Raw genomic sequence first — 14,548 nt, forward strand, 5'->3', positions numbered from 1 at the left:
TCTGGGGGCAAAAATATAATAATAATAACAATACCTGTAATTAATAACAATATAATAATAATATTAATAATAAAAAAGGACCATAAATATATACAAAAAAAAAAAATCAATAGCGAGAAATGATATGTGTGTGTTGTGTTGTCAAAGTAAGAGAAACAATTGAGACCCTGCAATTGTGTGTAAATGAGACAGTCAGATCAGCAACCTGGGACTTGGTCCAATATGGCAGCAAGGTCTACCATTAGACAATACATTATGCTTCCAATATCTTCCCAGGTGGTAGTACCTCCCTGTTTGGTAGCTGCCTGCTATCTGCTTTATACTGTAATTATATTAACTATTTCTTTATTAATCTTTCTTTAATTATTTCTCTTACCTTCTTTCTTCATACTTAGAGAGAGGGAGGTATAGGAGGAGTGTGCGGGGGAGTAACCGTTACCCTCCTGACTTTGTGTTAACAAAATAAGTTAGTGGTGGTACAAAGCACCAATCATACAAATTTTTTTCTAAATTAAAATAACAAAATTACCAAAACTTTTTTTTGTAAATTGCATTTAAAATACCTTTCCCATGTATTACATGATCAAAAATCCTAAAAGACCACACACTATGCTAAAAGCAGTGTTGTCCTAGTGAACGCGAGGACCAGTTTGCTCACTTAAAATAATTCAGAAGTGGACTTTAGTTTCCAAGATCCCAGACTCTGGCACACTTAAATTGCTTTGTGCATATGGTCTTAGCTAACACAGATGATTTAAGTGCACCAGCCAAGAGTTAAGAGTGCCAGCAGAGACATAAGTGACTTAAATATGTTGGTGTGCCCAGGCAACCAGCAGATTCAACTAACCAGCACCAAAATGAAATAATAATAAAAATTCCTCCAAAATCAGCTAGAATTGTAAGTTTGAATATCGTGCACAATGGAGATGAGCTGCCATATTTATTGCTTTGATAAACAATAAAATTGATACATAGCTTATCATTAAATACAATAGCACATTTTATATAAAAAAAATAGCTCCTTCCACACACAAACCATCCTCTGGGCAATGCCACCCACTTAAGCCAGGCAGCTGACTCACAGACATGTGGCTGCCACGACGTCACATCGGGAGGGAGGGCGGCCACCGAGTTATAGCCCACCGCATCCACACATTTTTCTTATTTTATAATTTTATATTTTCTTTATTTCTAAGCCACATTAGAGTACCGTATTGAAATGATTTTTCCAAAAATTTTATAGGTTCATTACATGTAACATTATACGAGGCGGTTGAGCTGGCGAGTCGGAAAGGTTTACCAAAGGAATCCAAGCCCTTAAGAAAAATAAGGATTTACATGTTACTAAAGCAGATAAAGACAACACAGTAGTGAATGACCTTTATGTGATGTTGCAACATATTCTAGGCTCATAAATAATCCTTCCAACACAGTTAACACTCAATTTAACAAAAAACTTAAGTCTCTATTAAGAGGTGAAGTTAATCTCATTAAACAGTTTTCTTCAACGTTTCCTTCACTGCCATACGTGTACGGTCTTATCAAGACTCGAGCCAAATAACCCAGCAAGACCCATTATTGGCTCAGTTGGGTCAATCACTTTTATGTTGTCTAAATGGCTAGTTTCTTTACTAAACCCCCTAGTTGGCAACATATCAAACTCTAATATTAAAAATAATATGGATTTAGTTGATAAACTCAATAACTCTCACATTAATTATGATTTTAAACTGGTCAGCTTTGATGTAACATCATGCTTTGCAAAGGTCCCAGTTGATGATTTGCTCGAGTTCCTCGCAAATTTCCTGAAGAATATTCCCTCACCCGTCTCAAAAAATGTTTTCATTGAACTTATCAAACTGTGTATTAAGGATTGTAAATTTGAATTCAATGGAGAATATTATGCTCACAAATTTAGTATGGCTTTCACCAGTATTGAGCAACTTATATATGGAATTTTTTAAGAAACTACCAAGTAATATTTTACCACCTTCAGCAGTTTGGTTAAGACATGTAGATGATGTAATAAGTCTTTAGCCATGTAAAGAGGACTTAAAAGCCTTTCCACCACTACTTAACAACTTGGCCCCATCGATCAAATTCATGGTGGAATTAGAGTGACTGCAAATTACCCTTCCTAGACTGTCTGATCCACAGAGTAGGTAACACCTTCAAGTTCAGTATTTGTCTTACCACTGCTTACCTGTAATACACATTGTTGTATACTGTACTACATGCTGTATCACTCAGGGCTGGTATATCCCATCATCTTCGCCGGATAAAAGAGACACTATTAAGTACAAATACTGTACCATATATAATATCCTTGCGGAGGTGAGTATTTCAGCAATTAGAACACAAATTCGCAGAGCTTCCCTTTGTGTGTATTATAGCTGAATTGCCAGGCAAGAGATGAGCTTCGCAGTGCGCATGGAGGCTGGATGAGAGAAGGACTTTGAAAATAGCAATTAAATGCCAGGTAGTGACGTGTCCTCCTAATATTACTTAAGTAATTATTAGATGTTTTAATTGCTTGTATGTTGGCCTGGCGAATTGGCTAGGAATTTACATACCTAGGTAGCATTGCTGAGCGTCGCATTCAGAGCACTGAACAAAAAGAGACACATTTTAGATTTTCTATGTACAGTATCATTTAAGCATTTTCGACTTACGACCTGGATTTGGGTCCCTAACCCCGTAGTAAGTCGAGGAGCAGCTGTACTCTGTGCTCGGGAACGCATCCGTATTTAACCCATCTATTATTCCCCCCATTATATGAGCAGGCTCCAAGGAGAGTATCTCCTCGTATCATTGAGATTTTACTGTATATTATTAACACCATTAGTATATCATTACACTACAGTATAGTCTGCATTTACGTGGTCAATTGAACCAGTGGAGGTCCACGAGAAACGCATAAACGAAATAACAGAACATATGGGATTAATTGAAATAGAGACTGGGCCGACTCTCAAACTCCACTTTTTCTGACACAATACGTACCTTGTAGTAAAAATAACATCATAATTTTATAATGGTATTGACACACACAATATCTAAATAAAAAACTACACTACTGTACAAATCTAAAGGTGTTTAACACTTACATTAGTAGAAGAGATGGGTCGGCACACGTGGATGGCGGCTGGTTCCGAGGCAGAGGGCAGATTAGTGGCCCTCCAGTGAATCACTATAACTATTCACAGAGGTTTGCAGGGCCTCCCTGACAAACCCTACAAAGTCCATATCCTCACTGTCACTGACTTGGGCTGGCTGTGGTTGTGGTGGGTTGCAGGCGAAGAAGTCCGTAATACTACGTTGATGACTAGCTTTGATGTTGTCGTGATACATCTGGACATACGGCTCCATAATTTCGACAGAAGGTTATTAGACACTTCATACCGATGCTTGACTGTGTCTTTGTCAAGGATGAGCTTGATTTTCTCCCCCAACTCGATGACTTCCTTCACATAACCATGGCTTGGTCCGGGTAGTTCAAGGTTTCTCAGGGGTGGTGGGGGTCCAGCGGAAGCCATTGTGGGGGGAATAGCAGGCACAAGAGAATAGTATACGCGGAGAACTGAGAACAATGAGACTGGCCCGGCTAGATCAGCGACTTCTTCCCTCTGGTGGCAGGGCACGCCATGTTACATTAGACCAATCACAGCTAGCAGCGGAGGGAGGTAAGGATGCGTGGCCCAATCACAGTCCGATACATCATATGACGTCAGCGATAACGTAAGAGCGACCTAATGCACACCCTCCAGGCTCTGCCTCCCGCGTAAATGATGAAATGAACCGCATAACTTAAAATTTTCATTCTGGCAAGGTGCCGCGTAAATAACCAAATGCGTAAACCAAAACCCCGTAAATGCAGACTATACTGTATTATTATAAGCTAGTCAATGCTACCTTTATAAAGTTTTTATTACCATTAGCAAGTCAATATCCTTTATGAATTATTACTACAATTAGTAAACAAATTATTGCTGCAATTAATACCCGGTAAGGTATTACTACCAATATTGAAGCTATTAAGTTCATATTGCAATACTAATAGAAAGTAAGGTGTACTGACACTATATGTTGCTTTCAATCAAATTTATCCACTTAACAAATTCACTCAAGTTTTATAAAGGGTTACTTAAATTACAATAAAACATACCTGGGTAAATGGATAAATACATGTATTTTGATCTGTATGTCACTATTTTATTATGTGGCTCTTTTAACATGGCAACAACACACCCCAAAGACAGTCAAGATTATACATGGTGATGGGAGGGAATTCGTAAGTAAACTACTGTACTGATAATTGTATACTATATCATATGATTTCCCGTTGAGCAGTGCACATTTAAACAGTCGCAGATGCAGTTTGCCACAATGAGCAAAACTACAAAATGGCTTACCTATGGTACAAAGCTCTCTTACAAATATTTTCCTGCAACTCCTCAAGGTCCCTTGTAGGCACTAAAAAATACTGGAGCACTGATTTAACGGTATGTTTCACATGGTGACATGGTTCAGTCGAATATAATTCTTAAAATATAAATCAAATGCATGAAAACACACATCACATACACTTGTGAACTGGCAGTAGTTTCTCATTTAAATCAAATATATTTACTACACTATAACAATAATATGAGAAGTCAGACTAATGATGGTGATAAAGATGATCCCATTGAAGCCCTGTACATGACTGACTTGTATCTAAAAGCCATATATATATATTAATGATTTCTGCCTAATTTCTATACATCTATAGATAAATAAAGTAAGCCCAATTAATTTTATTAAAAAAAATAAAAGGGTATATATAATCTGACTTCTTTGACCTATTCTTGACTAGAGGCTTTCCTGTAAATGCACTACAGTAGACATTAAATTCCTTCAGAAAACAATAAACAAAAAAACCTTCCTAAAAGGTAAAAACAGATTTATTATAATAAACAGATCCCAGATGTTCAGGCACAATACCATATATGCCAATATTTGCCTTTTTTGTCACGCGAGTGGAATATTGCCTATTCCGTTGAATTATGCCTATAATGCCTTATTTTAGCGTTTTGTCCGTTTTGTAAAAAAAAAAAAAAAATTTAAAAATTATTTCCCTGGATCACTACAAATGGCATGTTAGTGGGAGGTACAGTACCTCTTATCATGCTCAGTTAAGAGTCACTAATCCAAGGGTTGTCAGATGTCAGAATCGCGGGTGACACTGACACGGGTGAAGCAATCCGTTCTCTTTCAAAGACGGAAGTTGATACACCCTCAAACAATGCTCAAAACAAAGGCTTCCCTTAAACAAAAACTTTGCCATTTAGTTAAAGAATTTGGTGATGTTTTGTCAACAAATGGAGGAAGTGCTCTTTTGCAAAGTCTGTGAAAAATCGATATACTATGAGAAGAAGTACTTTGTTTCTCAGCATTTAGAGGCATGTACTGTATGTTTCTCAGCATTTAGAGGCATGTACTGTATGTTTCTCAGCATTTAGAGGCATGTACTGTAAGCATAAAACAAATGCTTCTCGAAAAGATGGTGAAAAAAATACATGCCTTCTCTCAACATACACAGCAGCTTTCAATCGACAATATCGATTTTCAATGGACTTGTGCAAGGCGTTCATCGATGCTAGTATTCCTTTGTGGAAGGTGGAAAATAAATCTCTGGAGGGATTTCTAGAGAAATACAGCAAGGAATGTGTACCAAATGAGGCTACATTAAGAAAGAATCATGTAAACCCTACCTTTGATAGTATCATGCAGAAAATACGTCATGAAGTGAGTGGCAAAAGAATGTGGATCTCCATTGACGAGATGAATGATGCTGTTGGAAGGTATGTTGCCATTGTTAATCAAAAGGTTTGGATATGTATTAATTTTTGCATTTTATAAATAAAATAGTTGGTGCCTATATTTGAATAGTTTAGTGTCCATTTTCCAGCCTTCAAGGATTTTAATTGCCATAACATCCGGGCTCTAACAATAAATATCAAAATTTTAGCATGTTATTTACACTGACGGAATCTTAGGCTAAAACCACCTCTGGCGTGACCCATTTGTGACCAAGTAATGCTGACCACTGATATCACTGCATGTCTTTGGTTTGGTAGACCTAGGCCTTATTACAGTTGGATGATAAATATTGCAACTAATTCATGGCACCAAAAAACCTGAATTAAGGGATCAGCACCTCTTATCAGCAGTGGATTCGTCTTTTCAATATACTGGACTGCATTAGTTTTGTGCTCAAAGAATATCCTTTTTTTTTAATAATAATAATACAGTAATAAATTAAAACGTTTCAATAGGTCATTATGGACATCTTTCTTTTTCCAGGGAAGTACAATAAAAAAAAATAACCACAATATAATACAGTTTTCAAAGTCAGTGACTACATCTTTGATCAGTGGGAAAATCATTTCCCAGTTTTAAAATGAATAATCAACAGTAATGTACATACCATACAGATTCAGAGATTATTCACGTATGTAATAAATATTTGTTCAGAAATAGTTTCTTCAAATAAATTAATAATTCTCTAACTTTCACCAAGAAAGAAAGCACTTAAAAATAAGTCTCTTTCAGTAATTGAAGCTAAGAGCGCATATACTGCAAGTACAATGTTGTATAATTAAGGGCAAGACATCCATTGATAGTATTCATAATTATTACACATCACAACCAATACTAATATATAGTACAGTACTGTACATGAATACTAAACATGTCTATTATAGCAAATTTATTTGTAATATAAAAAATATAATAGAGAAAAATTTAATTAATTTAATTAATGTATGGTATACCAGGTCATATTAATTTATGCATATTGCTCAAGCCTTCATAAAGCGGAGTGAGATAGTCAAATACATACTATGTCCTCTTGCTTTTAAATTCATTTAAAGTACATGCTGCAATAAAAGCAGAAATAACATTCTTAATCATCAGTAACCTGTGTGCTTTCATAACAAATGGTATTTACAAAAAAAAAAAAAAAACAGAGCACCGAACAAGAGACACATGAGGTTGATGTGAAGGTTGTCAAATTCTTGTTCGCTTGTTTAGTCTAAGGCTTCTTCCACTTCCTTAACGGTGATACCCTCCTCATGGTATGCAGCTTCGTGTTTGGCGAGGATACGAAGGAGAGGGCGAAGCTTCAGCCACCACTGATTGAGCGGGATACGGCGATCCCAGTCAGTCTGACACTTCAACTCTATTACAGGCTGGAATCTGCAGGGGAAAGTATAGCAGAGTTGAATTATCATCAATAGTTTATTGAACTTACGTACTGTAGTTGCTAAAGATATATACACTAGAATCCCGGAAATCTGGCACCTATGTGGATTGAGACCTGCCGGATAAAAAGATTTTCCGGTTAGTTAAGTCTCATTCATAGGATCCCATCTCTCTCAACACACATAACTCCTGTCTTCAATATCACACAAATTTACAAATCTTGTACAATCATCCCTTGATTATCGCAATTTTCGTTATCACGCCTCCATCAAAATCTGCACACCTGCTGTTATAGCGCATTTTTCAAGCCGAAAATTTCGTTATCACGCAGTTGCCTCCAGGTGTATTGTTACCCATTTGCTTCACCAACATCTTTCACCTACAAATTGACAATAACACATTTGCTGTAATCAGACATATCTAAGTTGCCTCAACAATTGCAACCCCAGTTGCAATTTCAAATTCTGTGTCATTACTAAGGAATAACGAAGTCTCGGGTGCACTCTTAAGATTGAGAGAAAACGGAGGACTCAGACGTCCTGAAGCGATGAGAAAACGGACTCCTCAGACGGGGGGACTCAAATAAAGAAAGCATAGCTACATGTTTTGTGGACTACAGTATTGAGCATACCCTTATCATCACTTTGTAATAAACCTAGCCATGCCTATGTGTGTTTCTGTTACTTACCATAACATTATCTATACCTGTATCTTTAGTGGGTCTAAATGGTCGTAAAATGGGAAAATTGGGGTTGGGTCTTGGGTACCTGGAACCAATTAGAATAAATACCATAGGTTCTGTACTTTCGTTATTGCGTTTTTCGTTATCACGCACTCAGCGAGGTCTCAATTAGGCGTGATAACCAAGGGATGACTGTATGTCAGTTCCACCCTTGTAAATTACCTCTAGTAGTTCCACGCTAACCTGACCTGTAAACCACGTCTCTCACCTATAGCTACAAATAGCCGATTGGTTCCCTTGAGCATTTAACCCCCCCCCCCCCAGACTATGCATATTTATATCGACCTTTTATGATAAATATTTAAACTTTTCTAATATCCTACCCTGAAGTGCTAATGCCTTGAAATCATTTGCAGTTTGATCATTCAGATATTTAACATTATTTTAGATAATAACAGGTCTGCTTACCAATTGTGAACACACTTGTGTTTGAATTTTCTATGAACCAATCAGCTATTAGTATAGAAGAGGGGCGTGGCTTACGGGCCAGGTTAGCGTGAAAATAGTATAGTAATCTGAGGCAAAATAAATATATATATATATATATATATATATATATATATATATATATATATATATATATATATATATATATATATATATATATATATATATATATATATATATATATATATATATATATATATAATCAACACCTCAACCCGCCAGGATTCGAACCCACGGCCCATGACTGTGACCGGGGAACGCTAACCGCTGGACCACCAGGATACAAAAGCAGTCCTAGACTTTGTTATATTTCACACAAAGCCTGTTCAACGAGCTTAAGGCGCCGTGAACCTCTAATGGGGACTTCCCGTATCACGTAGGTGGTCAAAGTAACGTTTTACCAAATCCGGCTTCGAAACACGAGGATCCATATATATTTCATTAGCCCAATAAAGCACGCTATATATATATATATATATATATATATATATATATATATATATATATATATATATATATATATATATATATATATATATATATATATATATATATATATATAAAATAAATATATATATAAAATATATATATATATAATATATATATATATAATATATATATATAATATATATATATATAATACAGTGACCCCTTGTTCAACTAACACATTAAAATTTCGCAAACTGCCTTCCAAGGATTCAATTCGTTAACGAACAAAAATTCGGTTAACGAATTTCTTAAGAACCGACCTCAACATGTTTTCGCTTGCACTGACCGGGCAACCAGCTTTAGTATCAGTCCGCCAATACATTAATCGGTTCTAGGGCTTAAATTCCTTACTATTTTAGTAAATATCAAGAAGTTTATACCATTCAATAATTTTAAAAGTTTAATATTAAATTTTTTAGTCATTTTAACAATTATTGAAGATTATTGAAGGTAAAGAAACTAGTTTCTGGCACGCCATCCAGCCTGTTAACACACCATACAGGTGTCAGTCTTTGTGTCTTTTCAGTGGAGGCAACATATTGCTTGAGACTCTCTTTAACTAAATGCTTTTTTTCTGTGTTTCCAAGCAAATTATTGGTCATTTTGAAATTTATTTTACATATTGACAATATATAATGCGGTGCAGTGTTGATTTAAAGAAAATAATCTTGAATTACACCAAGAGAGCTAAAATTTTATGGGTGAAATGGCACCATGGGGTGACTTCTCTTCCACCCCAATGCCTTCTCTTCTCCCTTCCCCTCCTCCACCTCCCACTTCAAATGCACATCATCATCATCATCATCATCCAGGAGCCTTCTACATACACACCTCAAAGTAAGTGAACTTTTCTACCATTTTTGTTGAATTTAGAAAATTTTCGGTGAGCTGGAACCAATTACCCAAAAACCCATTCAAACAATGGTTTCGGTTAACGAACTTTTCGGTTAACGAACGACCTTCTGGAACGGATTGAGTTCGTTAACCGAGGGGTCACTGTATATATATAACACACACACACACACACACACACACACGTACGTTTTTTGTGTGTACACATACATACAATACAGGTAAAAGAAATAATTGTCCTAAGGGAAACGCAAAGAGAATATACATTTCTTTGCACGCGAGTAAAATTGTACCCCCCCCGGTCAGCAAATGATATTCGTGAATTTGGCCATTCGCGGCCATTTTCAGACCCAAACTCCCACGAATTTTAAGGGCATGTTGTACAGTACCTGTACTTGTATTATTCTGGGGGACTTATGTTGCAGAGTAATCAGTTATGCCAATCAAAACAAGTTTTTTGTGTGGGGGGGGGGGATTCACAGTGCATTGTCTCGCCTGCCCTAGGGGTCTCATCAATGTGATCTTGGAACTGGAAAATTTAAAACTTATCTCGTGCGTGAAAGGGTTAATATTTCTCAATAAACTTACACATATGATCTCCTTTGTAGACCAAGCAGCACTGCTGTTGATGCTTCATCACAGAACACCGATCCATCCTCCCGACGATGGGCAAGCATTTGGTCTGTCAGCCAGGTGACAGCCTTGGCAGCCATTTTTGTGCCCATGTTGCGGTCAAACACTGATGGAGATCCTCCTTGCTGCATGTGGCCTGAAATGTTTTCATCTCAATGTATTTATTTTCCAGACATTTATTTCAGATTATTGTACTGTACAAATACAGCTACTCCTCGACTTACGACAAACTCGACCTACAACCACCTGGACATTCGACTGCCTCAGTCGTACCAAAATTTTGTCAAATTACGTATTTATGAATCCCAACGTTAGTGATAGCGCTGTGTACTGAAATTTTTTTCGCTTGCAACTCACTTTAAATTGGCTGGTAAGCGTAAAAGTGAGAGTTTTGTGGTGCTGAGAAGAAAGAGAGACACCCATTTTAGATTTTCTATGTATTATTTAAGCATTTTCGACTTACGACCTGGATTTGGGTCCCTAACACCATCGTAAATCGAGGAGCAGCTGTATAGCAACTTATTTATAGATAGACCAATAAGAAAGTGGAAGTTACTGAATGATTTTAGTATCCTTTATTTATTTTAAACATGTGTGTCAGCTACATAATTCTTCAATTGTAGTATATGGAAGTCCCAAAATATTTAAATGTGATAACACATTGGAGTAAATCCCCAAAGCAGTAGGAAAGGGACAAAGTATGTACTGTACCAGGCGACATCCAATAGGTGAATACATGTTTTGAAATTATGGCAGCCTTTGCAGAATGAATTTAAAGACATTAGTTATGGTTCATCCCATGTGTAGCTACTGTATATCTACTAGAAGCTACCAATGCTCAAATCAGAATATTGTACTTTAGTATGATCGTAAAAATTTAATTTCTTAAAACTTGTGTACTACTATACAGTACCTGCTTTTGTGTACTGTATACAATAATAATTTTATGTATACTCTACAAAATTTTTTTTAGGTACCTCCCTAGTCTGGCAACCTCGGGACATGACCGGTGCCGGACCATGAAAATTTCCGACAATGGAAATTCACCCTTTTCCTGGATAGATAGTGACTTGTGCTTATGCTTGGAAGCACTAGCACCACTTTCATTGCTTTTTGGTCTCTTTGAAAACATGTTAAAGGGTTAAATGTTGTACAGTAGGTTCTCAAATTTTGCGAGTTTTTAATTCAACGTTTTTTATTTGGACACAAAAAAAAAACACTACACAATTTAAAATTTCGACGGGTTTGAGCGGCCCGCCAACCAGGCCCGTCCTTTAGGGGGGGGCAAACAGGGGCGACCGCCCGGGTCCCCGCGGGGCCCAGCACATTAACTGTTGACTGGTTAATCTGACTCGACGGCTTACGCCACCATCGCAACTGTGACCTTACCATCCATAGCGACAGTCCCATGGGGGTTGGTGGGGGTGGGCTCCTCTGACCGCATAATTTGACCCCAAAATCCATTGCACTCCACTCTACACAGCCAGTCCACCAGGGTCAGTAACCAGTGAGATCAGGTTGTGTCCTGTCCTGAGCTTTGACTCCTGCCTTTTTTGTGTAAGAAGGGTTGGTTCAGGCCAAGGTCGGGTCAGAAGATTATCCCCAGTTGACAGACGGCTTGGGTCAGTCAGCCTCCATGTGTATATATTGTGTAATATTCTCTGTCTCTGTCATTACCAATTGAGAAGGGATCGTGATGAGCCGAAACTGTATTGGTGTTTAAAATATACTTTGTCTCCATGAAGTGTGGTTTTTTCTGGGGTCCAGCAGTGGCCGAGTTGCCCCGGGCCCCACACCCTCCTAGGGACGGCCCTGCCGCCAACGTTCAGACGTGCATAATCGTGTAAACAGCGTCATTTCTCTTATGTACATAAGATTCATTATTGTTTATTACTGAATGTCTTTTTGATTGAATAAATGTTTGTGAGCAAAATGAACAATACAATTCATTAATAATACGTACAATATTAAACCACACGAGGAGACGAGAAGGGCATTGTTTTCGTTGTTTACAAAACCAGTGACTGACTGGTTCTACATATAAAACTGAAGAAAGTAAGACCCTGGTTGTAGCTGTAGTAAAATTAATGTAAAAAATTATATGGTTGTTTTAAGTAATGTTATTTAATGTTATAAATGGAACAATAAAAGTAGCTAACCATTAATGGCAAAGAAAAAAAGTGAGACTGCGCGTACGTAAGTGCGCACATATGAAAACATATCGTCATTACTCTACATAAGAATATGAAAGCAACACTTATTTACTGTTCATATATTATTTTAATTCATGTTTCTGAATTTAAAACATAAATTCTACCCACCAGTGGTGGTAAAGTTGAAAACATAAGGACAGCCAATGTTGTTGTGTGTGTTTTTACTCGGATGACGAAATTGCCAAGTCATTAAATTTAACTCTAGCTGAAGCTGTAGAACAAAAAAACTTTTTGTGTGTTTTTTTAGTTAACTTTATCTGTGTTATTTTCGTTGGTTTATTAGAGAAAGTAATTCTCCAAAAAAATAGGGTAAATAAGGCAAAATTTACCCAAAAATTGAAAGTATCAGACTCAAATTAATTTTCTCCATGGGCAAACTAAAATCGTTACGGACCACGGAATGCCGGACTAGAAGGGTCAACCTGTACAACAATAAAGAGTTATTAGTAAAAAAATAAAATAAAATAGTCTAGCAGGTAAGAAAATCAAAGACTGGGAAAGGATGAAAAAAAATATAACAGTAAAAGTACAAGAGTATTGAAAACCAAATATAGAAAAAAAACCTTACCCAATACATTTTTCCTACAACTGAAGATGCCTTTGCCTTCCTCAGAATACACTCTAAAGATGAAATCTGTGGTGTAGTTTTCATTAGCTTTTTCATTTCGTAAAACAAGACCACGCTGAACACCCTCTGCCATCTTTGCTGCCATGTGATACACGTCCAGTTGTAGTTCCTACAACAAAACCAGAGATTTCATTAATGCCATGGAAAAAAAAATATTTAGCAAATAAATGATTACACAATTTTTTTACAACTTCTCAAATTGTGTCTTTAGAAGCAATAAATTCTATCCCTTTATAGAAGAATGATTTGCATTTTTTCTTTAATATGGGACATGTTTTATTGCCTCCAGGAATGAGTTACACACACTCCATTATTTTTTTATTACTAGAGTACTGTACAGTATATCTATCTATCTATCTATCTATCTATCTATCTATCTATCTATCTATCTATCTATCTATCTATCTATCTATCTATCTATCTATCTATATATATATATATATATATATATATATATATATATATATATATATATATATATATATATATATATATATATATATATATATATATATATATATATATATATATATATATATATATATATATATATATATATATATATATATATATATATATATATATAGTGGGGTATGCTATAACGAACGGATCCTACTACGAATATTCCTATAACGAACGGTTTTACCTATAAAATTGAGAATGCTATAATGAATGCAACTCCTACAACGAACGCGGATGAATACGGGACTATTTCGCCTGGCGCATGAATATTGTTGTACCGCGACCCACAACAAGAGCGTCAGGCGCCATCTTTGTCTCATTGTGTAGCCAGTGCACCACTGTTATTGTTGAAATTTCGTCTTTTGATGTGGAAATTCGCGTTATTTGTATAACTATTTTGTTATACAAGTATACAATTGTAACAATGAGTCGTCCAAAGCGAGTGAGAAAGCTAATAACCCTTGAAACTAAGAAAGAAATTATAAAGAAACGTGAGAATGGAAGAAGCATTGCGAAACTTAGTGATGAATATGGGATGGCTAAATCGACTATATGTACGATTTTGAAGAATAAAGAGGAGTTAAAAACTGTGCAAGTGGCTAAGGGAATCTTTAGACTTAGCAAAGCAAAGTGTAATGTGATTGAAGAGATGGAAAATTTACTCTTAGTGTGGATAAAGGAGAAAGAAATGGCAGGTGGTAACATTAGTGAAGCTATAATTTGTGAGAAGGCCAGACAATTGTTTGAGGACCTTAAAGCCAAGACTCCCAGTGGAAGTGATAGTGATGTGCCAGTGTTTAGGGGTACCTGCATGCTGAATAACACTAAGGTAAGATA

At 36.3% G+C, this 14,548-nt stretch overlaps 1 protein-coding gene across 12 annotated transcripts in view; it reads right to left on the reverse strand.

The window, feature by feature from the left end:
* Nucleotides 1–4,170: 4,170 nt before the first annotated feature.
* LOC121872551 (ATP-dependent 6-phosphofructokinase-like) overlaps nucleotides 4,171–14,548 on the reverse strand; it is an 86,803-nt gene continuing 76,425 nt past the window's right edge. For all 12 annotated transcript variants that reach the window (XM_042375339.1, XM_042375346.1, XM_042375340.1 and 9 more), the window contains 3 exons: nucleotides 13,190–13,358; nucleotides 10,364–10,544; nucleotides 4,171–7,239 (listed from right to left, as the gene is read on the reverse strand). In XM_042375339.1, coding sequence (XP_042231273.1) covers nucleotides 7,071–7,239; nucleotides 10,364–10,544; nucleotides 13,190–13,358 — 519 coding nt within the window. In that variant the 3' untranslated portion in view covers nucleotides 4,171–7,070. The remainder of the gene's footprint in view (nucleotides 7,240–10,363; nucleotides 10,545–13,189; nucleotides 13,359–14,548) is intronic.

The sequence above is a fragment of the Homarus americanus genome, unplaced genomic scaffold (assembly GCF_018991925.1).
Source record: "Homarus americanus isolate GMGI-L3 unplaced genomic scaffold, GMGI_Hamer_2.0 scaffold39155, whole genome shotgun sequence".
NCBI classification, from domain to species: Eukaryota; Metazoa; Arthropoda; class Malacostraca; order Decapoda; family Nephropidae; genus Homarus; species Homarus americanus.